The sequence below is a fragment of the Mustelus asterias genome, chromosome 8, assembly GCF_964213995.1.
Source record: "Mustelus asterias chromosome 8, sMusAst1.hap1.1, whole genome shotgun sequence".
Classification (NCBI taxonomy): Eukaryota; Metazoa; Chordata; class Chondrichthyes; order Carcharhiniformes; family Triakidae; genus Mustelus; species Mustelus asterias.
Window position 1 is genome coordinate 34,432,413 of NC_135808.1, and position 16,492 is coordinate 34,448,904.

The window sequence follows — 16,492 nt, forward strand, 5'->3', positions numbered from 1 at the left end:
TCCACTCCTTCCCTGTGCTTGAATATGATTCCGTTTGAACAAGGGGTTAAAATTGAATTCAGCTTCCTGGTGATGTAGTTGCAGGTTCCCTAGTTCAATAGAACAGTGCTGCTCTAACACCTGGATTGTTTCTCATGTACAGAAGTGGGAAGCACAACTGAATCAGAGAAACACAAGATCATTGTTGGAGCTGTGGGGTTTGGAATTGGACTGATCATCCTGCTGGCTGGAGTGATTATGAAGCTGAGGAATGCTAAAGGTAAGATTCTGTTCAGTGAGCACAAAACCCCTACCCTCAAGATGTGACACTGGGCAATCTGTTCTCATAGAATGCTCTACAGAAGAAAGATCAGGATGATGGCTGGGAACACCCAAATATTAATTTAAGCCTTCCTAGCTTCTGATCTTGGTAAACCTAAAGTTGACATGTTGGCCTTGCTTGTGGTAACAGTCCTTGTATTGGAGGTTAACTAGTTTGAATCTTGGTGCAATGTGGGGAAAGAAACTACCCAAAACCAGAGCAACTTCACTGGGAAACTTTTATAGAAGGCAAAGCAGGAAATTCCTTCCCTCAGAAGGACTTTCTGACTAAAGTAGTTGGTGGAATCACTATCAGATTTCCAAATTGTCCTTCAGGAGCTGAATATGTAATAAGTTAGCCCTGCACAACTTGGCACATATATTCTATGCATAGATTTAAGATTACATTTTTAATGAAGTTGAGCTACATTAAATTGCAATGTAACCAGACTGATTTATTTTAAATATTGCAGACAAGTAATTGTTACAGCTTCTGCCAGCATCTGTGAAATGAGGAATTGAGTACAGACCTATAGAAGTTCTGAGCTGATTAAGTGCAGGGGAAATGAGACCCTAAATTCAATATGACATTGTGTTGAGTTTATCAGTCTGTGGTGGGGGACAGAAATAATGCTGCTGACATGTGAATTTGACTCCTGAACACCATTAGAACGATGAAACTTTGGGTTTAAGACACAGATGGCAAGTAGTGATGCTGCTGGTGAAGGAAGACAAGCTGTGACTGTCTGAAGGAACATTGGGCTTCAGTGAAGTAACTGTCAACATCAGGGCTGTGACTTGACATGTTTACAGAACCTTAAGGTGCAGAAGGAGGTCATTCAGCCCATGTATGTATTGGGGCTCAGAATTCACTTCTCCTGCCTTCTCATTGTCCTACTACAGCATGGAGCCCTTCAGCCCATCGTGTTGCACTGGCCAAGCACCAACCTAGTTTAAAAAAAAAATCTAATTCCCTTTTGAATATGATCAAACCTGTCTTCACAACACTTAGTGCATTAATTATTTAAGGTCTGAAATGTACTAATTTTTCTCTTTTGCTTTTGTCAATGACTTTATTTTAAACTTGTGACCTTTAGTTCTTGATCCTTTCAGGAGTGGGAATAGTTCCATCTGCTCCTGAGGGGGGAAGCAAATGCTTGTAGTCTTCCATAAATCCTTCTACAGCCATAACAATTAAACCTAAAACATTAATGGGCAAATGACACCACAAATAAAAGTAAATTTCACTTTAAATTGCCAATATAATGCTTGGGTTTGCTACAGTAAATTCTTTAAAAATGAAATCTTGTTCATTGGGTTGTTTGAGAAGCTACTTGGAATCTAGCTAAACATTGGAGCAATAGTGGAATAACTCTAGTTTCAACCAACCTTTGATGAAAAAATGAGCACTGCTCAACTTGTCTGGCTGACCTCATCCTGATTGATGCTCCCAGCAAGCAGGGCTCCTCGGACAGTTTTCAATCTATTATCTGGATAACATTTGCTCCAAGATTGATCCAAATCTGCACTTAGAATTTTCTAAAAACATGACCACTGTTTCAAAGCATTTTTCAGCCAAAGCTTCTACAAATAAAGGGCAAAAGAGTGACTGGGGAGAGAGTAGGACTTCTTAAGGATCAAGGTCATGTATGTGCAGATCCACAAGGGATGGATGAGATCCTAAATGAATATTTCTCAATATTCACTGAAGTATGGATGTTGGGGAAATAAATAGTGATGGCTTGAGTGTACACACTAGAGAAGGTGCTGGAAGTCTTAAAGCACATCAAGGTAGATAAATCCCCAGGACCTGATGAAGTGTATCCCAGGACATTGTAGGATGCTAGGGAGGAAATTACAGGTTCCCTAGCAAAGATTTGAATCAGTCACAAAGAACAAAGAACAGTACAGCACAGGAAACAGGCCCTTCGGCCCTCCAAGCCTGTGCTGCTCCTTGGTCCAACTAGACCAATTGTTTGTATCCCTCCATTCCCAGGCTGCTCATGTGACTATCCAGGTAAGTCTTAAACGATGTCAGCGTGCCTGCCTCCACCACCCTACTTGGCAGTGCATTCCAGGCCCCCACCACCCTCTGTGTAAAAAACATCCCTCTGATGTCTGAGTTATACTTCGCCCCTCTCGGCTTGAGCTCGTGATCGTCACCTCCGACCTGGGAACAAGCTTCTCACTGTTCACCCTATCTATACCCTTCATAATCTTGTATACCTCTATTAGATCTCCCCTCATTCTCTGTCTTTCCAAGGAGAACAACCCCAGTCTACCCAATCTCTCCTCATAGCTAAGACCCTCCATACCAGGCAACATCCTGGTAAACCTTCTCTGCACTCTCTCCAATGCCTCCATGTCCTTCTGGTAGTGCGGTGACCAGAACTGGACGCAGTACTCCAAATGTGGCCTAACCAGTGTTCTATACAACTGCATCATCAGACTCCAGCTTTTATACTCTATACCCCATCCTATAAAGGCAAGCATACCATATGCTGCCTTCACCACCTTCTCCACCTGTGTTGCCACCTTCAAGGATTTGTAGACTTGCACACCTAGGTCCCTCTGTGTTTCTATACTCCTGATGACTCTGCCATTTATTGTATAACTCCTCCCTACATTATTTCTTCCAAAATGCATCACTTCGCATTTATCCAGATTAAATTCCATCTGCCACCTCTCCGCCCAATTTTCCAGCCTATCTATATCCTGCTGTATTGCCCGACAATGCTCTTCGCTATCTGCAATTCCAGCCATCTTCGTGTCATCCGCAAACTTGCTGATTACACCAGTTACACCTTCTTCCAAATCATTTATATATATATCACAAATAGCAGAGGTCCCAGTACAGAGCCCTGTGGAACACCACTGGTCACAGACCTCCAGCCGGAAAAAGACCCTTCGACCACTACCCTCTGTCTCCTATGGCCAAGCCAGTTCTCCACCCATCTAGCCACTTCTCCTTGTATCCCATGAGCCTTAACCTTCTTAACCAACCTGCCATGTGGGACTTTGTCAAATGCCTTACTGAAATCCATATAGACGACATCCACGGCCCTTCATCAACCGTTTTTGTCACTTCCTCAAAAAACTCCACCAAATTTGTAAGGCACGACCTCCCTCTTACAAAACCATGCTGTCTGTCACTAATGAGATTGTTCCGTTCTAAATGCACATACATCCTGTCTCTAAGAATCCTCTCCAACAACTTCCCTACCACGGACGTCAAGCTCACCGGCCTATAATTTCCTGGGTTATCCCTGCTACCCTTAAACAACGGGACCACATTTGCTATCATCCAATCCTCAGGGACCTCACCCGTGTCCAAAGAAGCGACAAAGATTTCTGTCAGAGGCCCAGCAATTTCACCTCTCGTCTCCCTGAGCAGTCGAGGATAGATGCCATCAGGCCCTGGGGCTTTGTCAGTTTTAATGTTCCCTAAAAAACCTAACACTTCCTCTCTTGTAATGGAGATTTTCTCTAACGGGTCAACACCTCCCTCCGAGACACTCCCGGTTAACACGCCCCTCTCCTTCGTGAATACCGATGCAAAGTATTCATTTAGGATCTCCCCTTGGGGTCTAAGCATAATTCCCCTCCTTTGTCCCTGAGAGGTCCGATTTTCTCCCTGACAACTCTTTTGTTCCTAACGTATGAATAGAATGCCTTAGGATTCTCCTTGATCCTGCCTGCCAAGAACATCTCGTGACCTCTTTTTGCCCTTCTAACTCCCCGTTTGAGATCTTTCCTACTCTCTCTGTATTCCTCCAGAGCTCCATCTGTTTTCAGTTGCCTGGACTTAACGTACGCCTCCCTTTTCATTTTAATCAGATCCTCAATTTCCCTGGTTATCCACGGCTCTCGAATCCTACCTTTCCTTTTTACAGGCACATGCCTATCCTGCAGCCTTATCAATAGTTCCTTAAAAGACTCCCACATGCCAGACGTGGACTTACCCTCGAACATCCTCTCCCAATCAACATCCACCAATTCCTGCCTAATCCGGCTATAGTCAGCCTTCCCCCAATTTAGCACCCTGCCCGTAGGACAGCACTCATCCTTGTCCATTACTATCCTAAAGTTAACAGTTGTGGTCACTATTTGCCACATGTTCCCCTACTGAAACTTTGACGACCTGACCGGGCTCATTTCCCAGAACTAGATCCAGTATAGCCCCCTCTCTAGTCGGGCTATCTACATACTGTTCCAAAGAACCTTCCAGTACGCATTTTACAAATTCCTCCCCATCCGGTCCCCCAGCTCTAAGCACTTTCCAGTCTGTGCCAGGGAAATTAAAGTCCCCCACTACAACAACCCTATTTTTTCTGCACCTATCCAGAATCTCCTGACATATCCTTTCCTCCACTTCCCGTGGGCTGTTGGGTGGTCTGTAGTACACCCCCAGCATAGTGACTGCACCCTTCCTGTTTCTGAGTTCCACCCACAGCGACTCAGTACATGACCCCTCTAAGTTGTCTACCCTCTGCACCGCAGTAATATGCTCCTTAACTAATATCGCTACTCCCCCACCTTTTTTAGCCCCTCCTCTGTCTCGCCTAAAACACTTATACCCCGGAATATTCAGCTGCCAGTCCTGTCCTTCTTTTAACCAAGTTTCCGTCACTGCAACCACATCCAAATTCCGCACAAGCATTAAGGCCCTAAGTTCGTCTGTTTTACCCGTTACGCTCCTCGCATTGAAGCAGATGCACTCCAGACCTCCAGGCCCAGTCAGGTCCTCCTCCTCCAGAGTGCTCCTCTTCTTAGCTAGCCTTGCCCTGGCCCCCAGCTCGACCCCAGCCTCAGTATTTACTGACCTCCTGTTTTGTTCCCCACCCCCCTGCCACACTAGTTTAAATCCTGCCGAAACACTCTAGCAAAACTCCCAGCCAGGATATTTGCTCCCTTCCAGTTAAGGTGTAACCCATCCTTTCTGTACAGTTGCCATCCTGACTTGAAGATTTCCCAGTTATCTATGAATTTAAAACCCTCCCTCTTGCACCAGTCCTTTAGCCACGCGTTCAACTGTAGAATCTCCCTGTTCCGAGCCTCACTTGCACTAGGCACCGGGAGCAGTCCAGAGATTGCTACCCTGGAGGTCTTACTTTTTAGCCTAGCCCCCAACTCCCTGAATTTCTCTTGTATGACCCCCCTGCTCTTCCTACCTACATCATTTCCACCAATGTGTACAATCACATCCGTTTGACTACCTTCCTTTTTAAATATGCTTCCTACCCTCTCGGAGACATCCAGTACCCTGGCACCAGGGAGGCAGACTACCATCCTGGATTCTCGTTCAGTCCCACAGAAGCGCCTGTCCGTGCCTCTAACTATTGCGTCCCCCACAACTATCGCTCTCCTAAACCCCTTCTTTCCCTTCCGGACCCCTGAGCCTGTCTCCGTGGAGGCGATCTGGTCCTCGTGGCTTACCCCTGGAGGGTCATCCCCCTCCACAGAATCCAAAACAAGATACCTATTTTGGAGGTGGACAACCACAGGGGATCCCTCCACAGACTGCTCACTCCCTTCCCTTCTCCCATCTGTTGCCCATCCCTTTCTCTTATGGGAGACTGCCACTGGGGTATTTTCTGGCACATCACCCTTCTGACTATTACCCCTCCTAACCGTGACCCATGTGTTGTCCTTCCGAGACCCTGGTGTCACTACCTGACTATAACTTTTATCTATTACTCTCTCATTTTCCCTAACTAAACTGAGTTCATCGAGCCTCAGCTCCAGCTCCCTTACACGATCCTTCAGGAGATGCAGTTCCACACATCTGGCACAGATATGGACTTCCGGGAGGCAAGTTGTCTCCAGGAACTCCCACATCCCACACCGAATGCAGTATACTGGCCTCCCACTTATACCAGCCATGTCCTTTTTAGTTTTTGGGATAAAACAAAAAGGGGGTGTAACCGAAGAAAAACAAACAAACAACCTTCGTCGCCTTAGCCCTGTGAGCCAAAGCCCTTTTAGCTCTCACTCTGTCCCCTGCTCACTCCGCTGCCCGCTCAAAGGTGCAGCCTACTTTTAAACCCTCCTAAATCTTCCCAGGCTGCTGCTGGGCCTATTTCCTGTTTAGAAAAAAAACCTCTTTTTTTCACTATTTTAACTGAAAAATAATTAAATAAATTAGTGCACACACAAGCTCCCTTACCCTCAGCCTGCTCCTGTGGAACAATGGCAAGGTGCCTGACGATTGAAGGGTGGCAAATGTTGTGCCTTTCAGGGCTGCAGGGAAAAGCCTGGGAACTACAAGCTGGTGAGTCTCCTCTGTAGTGGGTAAGTTAGATATTTTGAGACAGGATCTACAGGCATTTAGAGATGCAAGGATTGATTAGGGACAGTCAGTGTGGTTTTTGTGTAAAATCATGTATCAAATTTGAGCTTTTTGAAGGGGTAACCAAGAAGGTAAATGAGGGCAGTGCAGTTGATGTTGTCTACATGGACTTTAGCAAGGCCTTTGACAAGGTACCACATGGTAGGTTGTTGCATAAGATTAAACCTCATGGGATCCAGGGTGAATTAGCCAAATGGATACAAAATTGGCTTTATGACAGAAGCCAGTGTGGTTGTAGAGGATTGTTTTTCAAATTGGAGGCCTGTGACCAGTGGTATGCCTCGGGTCCACTGTTGTTTGTCATTTTATATTAATGATTTGGATGAGAGTTTAGGAGACATGGTTAGTAAGTTTGGAGATGACACCAAGATTGGTGGCATAGTGGACAGTGAAGAAGGTTATCTAGGATTGCAATGGAATCTTGATCAATTGGGCCAGTGGGCTGACAAATGGCAGATGGAGTTTAATTTAGAGAAATGCAAGGTGATGCATTTTGGCCGATGGAACCAGGACAGGGCTTACTCAGTTAATGGAGGCTTAGGGGTGATCTTGGAGGTCTATAAAATAATGAGGGGCATAGATCAGCTAGATAGTCAATATTTTTCTCGAAGGTAGGGGAGTCTAAAACTAGAAGGCATAGGTTTAAGATGACGGGGAAGAGATACAAGTGTCCAGAGGGTGGTGAGTATCTGGAACAAGCTTCCAGAGGTGGGTACAATTTTGTCTTTGTGTTTAGACAGTTACATGAGTAAGATGGGTATAGAGGGATATGGGCCAAATGCAGGCAATTGGGACTAGCTTCGGGGTTTCAAAAGGGGTGGAATGGACAAGTTGGGCCAAAGGGCCTGTTTCCATGCTGTAAACCTGACTCTGAAACCGGACAAACTATTTCTAAATACAAATGGTCCCAGATGGGCAATGCAATGATGACAAGATGGTTAAATATTGGTCAAAACCAAGGAATGGCTGCCCTGTTTTTCACCATGCACTAATCTCTGCTCGTCCTGGAATAAGATTAAACCCACAACCTTCTGACTTGGTGAACTAACCAGGTTTGTTTTCTCTTCCAGCCATCCTGGATTCCAGCAATCACGGCCCACGTAAGTATTTCAGCAAATAATGTTTTCAGATCTGGTGTGGATTCTTCAAACAAAGAATTAGTTCTGACAATTATAACATTTTCTATCATAGAATTATCCAGCTCAGATACAGCAGTTTAGACAAAGTAAAGCTTCCTCTGCGCTGATTTGGAATTGGATTCAGAATGTCCCGAGCTCTTGAGTTTTCAAAGCCAGTTTTAGTTTTTTATCTCCAGATTTATGGGGTTCACTTGTTTACAATAACCCCACCAATCATAAATCAGATCAGGTTCAGGAAACATAACCATGACGAGAGAACACTTTAAATGGTGAATTCAAAGTTTATTTACCATTAAAAAGGTAACCAGTCACAGATAAAAAGCAAAGTGTCAATTAGCAGCAGTAATTAAACTAAGAAGAAAGCTTTAACAATTGAACAGACTTCTCACCATGCTTCTCAGAGCAAATCCTGAATTGACAGCATTGAAAACAGCTGTCATCATTCCATAAACATCACTCTTCCCACCTCCTCTGCCCCTCTTCCTCTGTCCCTAACATCCCCATCACTACACATCTTTGTCTTTACATCTCTCTCCCTCTTCCTTACAAAAAATGACTTCAGAATCCTATAACCTGTCAATGAAATAAAAATTATCCTGTTGGTTTTTAACTAATTATACATGTAGTTTAAAGACAATGCTTATTGTGAACTAGACTGAGGGGGTAAATCTCAGTGGTAGAGCAGTTTGACTGGTATGGTGGCAGTAGTTAGCACTGCTACCTCACAGCACCAGGGACCTGGGTTCAATTCCAGCCTTGGGTGTCTGTCTGTGTGGAATTTGCATGTTCTCCATGGGTTGCCTCCTCCTACAATGCAAAGATGAGCAGGTTAAGTGGATTAGCTATGCTAAGTTGCCCCTTAGTGTCCTAAAATGTGTAGGTTAGGGGGATTAGCCAAATGTGTGGGGTTATGGGGATAGAGCAGGGGGTGGGCCTGGAGAAGATACTGAGTTGGTGCAGACTTGGGCTGAATGGCCTCCTCCTGCACAGTGAGGATTCTTGAGTTGTGGCCAATAATTGGCTAACGTGACTGTCATTCTGAGTTGAGGTCCCTCAGCTATTCATCTGCTCCCCCTCAAGGTTAACACAGGTTATCTTTGTGTGCTTCTGAGGCTACAATCTCATTTTCACTGCATTTTCAGAGTCTGTATTAATAGTCAAGTTTAATTATAAGTTATAAACATTTGTTCCAAATAACACTTCCAGGCTTTCTAAACATGTCTAATGAATTACTTATTCTTTAATTCCTGCAATTAAGTTGTCTACTTGACTTATCTGTCTGGTTTCCAGTAACATTGGTTAGTTTTTATTAAAATGGCTTCCATCAATTTTAGCAGAAAATGTTTAAGAACCTAATGATTCAAACTGCAAAATGATCACATTAAAACTACCAACAGTCCCCAGGTTGAAGGTGAAATAATACTCAATATTTGATCCCTCACTATCCAGTTTACCTTGTGGGTTTCACTTGGGCCTCAGAATTGACTTCTAGCCCAAATCAACTGAATTTGTAGCCTCCTGTGAAGACTTGAGTAACAAAGGATGAACAGAACAATTGTGGTTATCATTTGTATGAGCACAAAGATGGTGGAAATGGGTCTTAACCAGGGGTGTTCACTTGCATTAAAAACAGTTAGCATGTAGTCACATCATAGTTATATAACATCCAGCGAAATTGCCAAAATTCATCTAGTCAGTCTTGCATTGGTTCAGGGGCGTCCATCCCTGGCTAGATGTTGATCCTTGAGGAAAAGTTCAGGCAGAATGTGGAGAATCAGGACATCTGTAAACAGTGCAGTATTTACTCTTCAGTTTTTAATTAACTAATGCAGTACCATTTATTTTCTGTCTTCACTTTTGCCTTTCATGGTGGTAACATGTTAGCCCAGATTGGAGTGATCTGTACACTACTCTTCAATTAGTTCTCTTCCCTTACTCCATCACTTCAGAAACCTATGGATGGTGATTGATATAAAGCTTGTGTAATTCCAAGAAATTTAAGTGAAAATGGTTCTGGGTGAAATGTGACCCTTGGCCACTATCCATCTGTAGTAATTGCCCCCACCTACAGATTACCTCATCAATAACATTTTTTTACAGAAAGGATTACCAATTTCATGTCATGACTGCCAAAACTTAAGATCCTCTCGTTCTCTTTAAAGCTGTTACCAATTTCATACTCCACATTACTTCCTAACCTTCACTTGTCCCAATCCAAAATTCATTAAACTTTGTTCATCTGGCAGTATTGATACTTCAGTTGCGAGCAATAAAAGAACTAACTTCTCAAAGTGAACCAAAGATGAAGATTTAATAAAGAAACTTCATTACACCAAAACTCAGGCCACACCTGTGGGCCGCACAACTTCCCCACAATCCCCATCTGCTTTCTATATATACCAGATCAGCTGGTCCCTCAGCATGTTACTATTGGTTACGTTTATAACACTTTGTAAAGAAGCTGACTTTAAAACAAATACTGCTCAGAGTCAAAGTACATGTCATGCCTCTGATTTAAGGATGTTGTCTCCTTCTGTTCACCATTTCATGCTGCTTGAAGTAGCTATACATGACCGAGACCTGTTTTTTCAATTTGACTATCTCCTGAACTTTGAACCAGCTGACTTCCCATGTATTCTGTTGGCTACTTCACAACACTTGTGCAGCATCTCAATATCATGCCAACATATTCTAGACTTGGCTGATCTTTGAAGCCTTTGCTCATCTCTCCATATATAGTCCTGATGTTTCAGGTAGCGGCCAGACTATAGCATTCCTTTTTTTAAGTCCAAGGCAAGGACACTAATACCGCCAAGAGGAATTTGTTAGTTTAACTAGGGTGGGATTCTCCAACCTCAGCCGCATGTTTCTCAGTACAGCTTGCCAATGGCAGGATCTTCTGGTCCCACCACTGTCAATGAATTTCCCATTGATTCCATCCCATGCTACTGGGAAGCCTGCAGTGGGGGTGTGCCATCAGCAGGACTGGAGCCTGCTGGCATGAGCAGCCAGAAAATTCCAGCCCTAGTCTTATCTACACTTTTTCATTAGAATGTACATTAAAACAAATTGCATTGAATTCAAATTCCCGTTTGATTGTTTTTAAACATGCAATAGTTACCACCTAATCTTGCTTGAACCCTGGAGAAACTTTACAGTTCAATAAAATATCATCCTACCTTTAAAACCAAAATCAAATATGTCTCTAGACATCAGCATATTTTGATGATTTTTAGATGGCATTTCTATTTCTTACACCAGACATTTTGCATTCCAAATTATTCAAATGAATTGTTTTGGAGCCAACAGGTTTCCCTTTTCTCTAGTTTATCTTTCTCAAAGAAATGGTGTTCTTAAATTAAAAAATACTTAATGGTGTTTACACTTTATTGTCTTAACTTATAACTTTAATATCTCATTCCTGACATTGGATTGCATCTATAGGGACCTTGTTTGTAAAAGAAAAATCCTTTGACTCAGGAGCCTAGAGTTAACAGACACTCTGTTAAAACCTGTCAAAACCTTACTGCAACTTGTTGCTAAGTTGAGTAGAATGTTAGAACTTGGTGATTGTAAAATGCTAGAATGGAAAGCAGTGTGGTCCCTTTTTAAAAGGTAGTTTAATAGTGGGTGCATGCAGTACACAGACTGAAACATTGTATCGCAAGGCCAGGCTGTTTTGAATTTAGCCCAATCAGTTTAAACTGGGCACTTGGCTAACAACAGCCTATCAGATTTGAATTTGTTTTGGTAATCTGAGAACCAACCCTATTGTGGGGATATTGGCATGTCATCAGGGGTATAAGAGACAGCTAGCAACTGCCTCTGCCACAGCTCATCTCAAGAGAGCCTTAACTCCATAATGAAGATAGCAAAGAAGACAGAATATTCCAAGATAAAATCTGGTTGTATTTTGAGTGACTAGTAGGAATTAGATAACAGCATTCTATTAGAATAGTGTTTTATTTGGTTTGTTAATAGTTTAGTTAACCTGGTCAGTGTTACTTGAGTCTCAAGTGGTTATTTTGATTTGACCAGTCATTGAAGAGCATGTTGTACTATTTCTCACACTTAACAGATTATAAAGTGAGGTACTCTCCTTTGAGGGGGTTAGGTGTTAGCTCTGAGGGATCAACCTCCCCTTATAACTAAATTTGTAAGAAGTTGCATTTAAAAAGACTGGAGATTTTTCTAAATCAACTCCCTACTCTGTTAGAGCTGAACCACCTAGTATTTACTCATTTGCATAACCCTATGTAACTTGCACCAAATTTAACTCTTTCTTTAAATATTATACCATTCTCTCCCATTCCAGTTTCTACAATGTTTCCCGAGGGAATTAAACACAACAAACTCATTAGCATTAAAGAAAACTAATTTGCTGGGACTCGAACGCAAATAGAAATAGAAAAGCAAAATACTACAGATGCAGGAATCTAGAACAAAAAATGTTGGAAAATCTCAGCAGGTCTGACAGCATCTGTGGGGAGAGGATAAAGCCAATGTTGAGTCTGGATGACCCTTCATCAGTTGAAGATGAGGAAAATCAGACCAGATTTATACTATGGGGGGGGTGCTATAATAGATAGGAATGGCATAGATAAAGGGAATGTAAATCGTGGTGATAAAGGCTAAGAATGGTGCTAAAGATCAATGTGTAAATGGAGTGTAGGAATGCAGCCAGTTGACCTTAGTGGGGTAGGGACCGGGAGATGGAAAGCGAGATTTATAAGTGAAAGACAGACCAAAGGTGTTCAGTAAAGTGGTCACCCAGTCTGCATTTGGCCCCTCCCAATGTGATTTACTCAACATCAGAGCAGCGAATGCAATAAACCAGATTGAAGAAGATGCACTTGAAGTACTGCTTCACCTGAAAAGGGTGTTTAGAATCTGGGAGAAAGTAAAGGGTGTTGCACCTTCTATGATTTGTGTGGGGGGGGGGTGTGTTGGGTGTGATGGAGGAGGGTGATGCTGATTTTTTTTTTTTGGGGGGGAAGAGGGAAAGGAGGCTGGTGGGGTTAAAAACTGAGGACTGGAGGACCCAATCCTTGTCGGGGAGGGGGTGAGAACAGTGGCCCAGGGAATGGGTTGGATGCAGTTGAGAGCCCTGTCCACCACAGTGGCTGGAAAACAACAAATTAAAGACCAATTTATGAGCAGTGGCATCATCCAAACAGATGCAGCAGAGCTGAAGGAACTGGGTGAATAGAATGGAGTCCTTGCAGGATGAGGGGTGTGAAGAGCTGTAGTCAAGGCAGCTGTGGGAATTGGTGAGCTTGTAATGGATACTGATAGATGGTATCACCAGAAATGGAAGTCAAGGAAGGGAAGTGTCAGAGATGGACCATGTGATGGTGATAAAGCAGTGAAAATTAATTTTAAAATTTCCAGGTCCAGATGAGCATGAAGCAGCACTGCAATAGTCATTGGTGTACAGATAAAGGAGTTGTGGGAGGGGGCTGGAGTAGGACTAGAACAGGGAATGTTACACAACCCATAAAGCGATGGGCATAACTAGGACCCATGTAGGTGCCCATAGCCACACCTTTTATTTAGAGGAAGTGAGATGAGTTCAAGGAGAAATTGTTGAGAACACCAGTTTGGCCAGTCAGGAGAGTGGTGGTGGATGGAGATTGTTCAGACTTCTGTTTGAGGGAGAAACAAAGCTCATCTCACTTCATCCAGAGTTGGATTCTGTTTCTGGTTTTGGGGGCACACTGACAACAGTTGCTCCCTTTCTAACTGCAGAAGCAACTGTACTTTTCCTTAACTCATCAAATTCTGAATCATCTTGATTAAAGTCTGCAAAATGCCTTTTTACAAATTCTATTTCCCCCTAATTCTATTCCTTCTGGCTCCCTTACCAAAAGGAGTGAAGAATGGGAATCTGACACATTCCCTCAAGCCACCTAATTCAATCACCGCTAATCTGTCTGAAATAATACTTGCATGAGAATAGTCCATCTCCACTCGCTCACACTTGCTCCCATCAAACACTCCCTAAAACTGGAAATGTGAGACTCCGATTTGAGACATGTCCTTCCTCCACTTGTGGAAGTCTCTGCTTATCTTCTGCTTTCACAACTCTCTCTCTCTAGCTGAGGCAATGATGTAGCCCTGCTGTTGTAACAAAACTCTGTTCTGTCTTGTTCCAGCTGCTTTAACTGGATTTCTCTCTGCTATCTGTTTAGAATGGTGGTCTCATCTTTTTCTTAAGCTCAAAGAATCTGTTTTGTTTTTAATAACATCACTTCAGACAGCACAATGATATGCCCTATAAGCTAAATGATCCATACATTTTCATGACTTCCATATCTTACTGTTAACCTTGGATTGAATAAAATCAACCACTTCCTTGAATAAACTTTGTCAGTTTTAAATAAGCATTTGGAACATAAACTTTCCCAGATTAATGGTCTAGATTAACTTGGTACTAAGACAAAATAGAACAGTTGTGCTTGCTTCATTTTAAGGTCTTATTGTCAGTTAGCTGTTTCCAAACTTGCAGCATTAGCTGTTATCACTAAAGTGCTCAATCTTCGTCACATCTCTGCCACTTGATAACCATTTTATTTACCTGAACTAAGATTTATGAAGTTCACTTGTTTGCAATAACCTCCCAATTGTAAATCACACCAGGTTATCGAGACTTAACTGTAATGGCAAGAAAGAACACCTTAAATGACTCATTCAGTTTATTAACCATTAAAAAGGTAACAAGTCAAAGATTAGAAAGCAAAATGTCACTGAACAGTAAATGAAGAAAGTGTAACTAACAATTGAACAGACTTCTCACATCCTCCTTGAAGTGACAACTGCTAAGAACATTGAAAACAACTCTCAGCACCTCTCCGTGAACAGTACTCTTTCCCCCACCCCCCGGCCACCACCTCCTCCCCTCCCCCCTGCCCCAGCCTCCTCCCCCCTCTTCCTTCCCCCCCCCCCCGCTGCCTCCTCTTTCTCGCCATCTCCCTCCCTCTCCTCCCCCTGGCCCCCCTCTCCTCCCCTCCCTCTCTGTTCTCTCCTTTACCCCCCCACCCCACCCCCCCTTTGCTATCCACATCTTTCTCTGCGTGTCCTAACCCAAAATGGCTACTCAGACCCCTTTATACATGTACAACCCTGTTTCTACCAGTCCCAACTCTGCAAAAATGTACAAATAAGGCAGGTTACTTGGCGATGATGGGAACTATGGTGATGATTTTGCAAGTCAGGACTCTGTGTTTACAGCCGAGATCATTTCAGTTGTACAATAAAATTCCAAAGAAGCTTCCAATCTTGTATATATTGTTGAGCTATACTGTCTCAGTCTGTCAAACAAGTGCCCATTGAAGCTAACTGCAGGCTGACCATGTACAGTTTGGAGCTCTATACCAAAATGGACCCTGTACTTTCTAACCCTGAATCTTTGTTTCAGGTCTGATGGGTCCAGCTGTCAGTTAACTGACCCACTCATGGATGTGATTGGAGATTTTGGAACGACAGACGGGATGAAGCAGCTTTAAATGCACCTTTTTAACTCTTCCTGACTCAGAATCCAGAGTGATTACAGCTCATGCTGCTTGACCTTGGCTTTTGATTACTTGCAATTAATGTTTTGCTGTTATGGGATATTTTTACACTGCAGCTTGTTTATCATGTTAAATACACAACTAAATTGGAATATAATCAGTGTACAGCTTACTGTCAACCTGAGTCCTGATGAGTGAGTGACACCTTCCCAACTCCCTCCCGCCCAGAGATGTGATACAGGGATCAGTGCTGGATGTAGGTCTGAATCTTTCCTGTTTTAGCATCTTTGCTGTTCATTCAGCCTTAACCTTGTTGTAAATGATTAGAAATCTACATTATTTACTAGTCCAATTTAGTATCTGTAAATGATTTTATGCAGATTTTGATTTTAATCTTTGAATTTGTCTGTCATAGTGGAACCAATTTGATTAAAGATCATTTGTACTTCTGCTGTTGCTGCTTTACTCTCTCTCACTGCAGTAATTTAAGGGCTTTTCATTCCCCAATAAATTACCTTGGGGACTCCACAATCAAATCACTGGAGCAGTGCAGAAATTCTCTTCCACTTTTCTGCTCTCAGTAAGGGGCTGGTGCACTTGGCTTTAGTTATAAGCCCCTCCCTGCTGTGCACATTCTAACAACCATGTCACACAGTACAGAATTAACTCAGGAAAGAGACCAGGTATCCTGTAATATCCAAACCCCACAGTAAGACTATTAACCACACCTTGATTTATAGCCACAAGACTACATTCACCACCAGTCAAAGCAATTTACTCAATTTAGGGTCACTGCTGGATTCAATGTAAATATAACTGGGTTACCAGAGCAACCACTGGGAGCCAGACTGGAGCAGTGCTGGTTGGGAAGGGCACTGATTAGTTTTCTGTTCAGACTAGATCTGTGCCGATTGGACTGGAAATAAATCCCAGTTGGTTTATTGTCCTCACTGTTTCATTAGAGGTACCAATAGATGACTGGACAGTCAAAGAATAACTATCCATATCTAGGGAATTGGTGTTACAATAACTGGGCATTTGTATCAATGTCCCTGGGTAGTTTCTGCAAGTATTGGCTGAGTATACAAATTGACGAAGTGCCTCTTGGTTTCCAGTTCAATCTGACTAATCACAAGGAAGAAACTTTTACTGGGAGAGCACTTAAAATCTGACTGAATTGCTTTACTGAGCAG

General features: G+C 42.9%; 1 protein-coding gene across 1 annotated transcript in view; it reads left to right on the top strand.

Annotated features, from left to right (window-relative positions):
- The window catches only part of LOC144497039 (H-2 class II histocompatibility antigen, E-S beta chain-like), a 28,365-nt gene extending 12,616 nt beyond the window's left edge, over nt 1–15,749 (top strand). Inside the window, exons 4-6 of the mRNA XM_078217764.1 lie at nt 143–259; nt 7,720–7,749; nt 15,206–15,749. Coding sequence (XP_078073890.1) covers nt 143–259; nt 7,720–7,749; nt 15,206–15,231 — 173 coding nt within the window. The 3' untranslated portion in view covers nt 15,232–15,749. The remainder of the gene's footprint in view (nt 1–142; nt 260–7,719; nt 7,750–15,205) is intronic.
- Nucleotides 15,750–16,492: the final 743 nt, after the last annotated feature.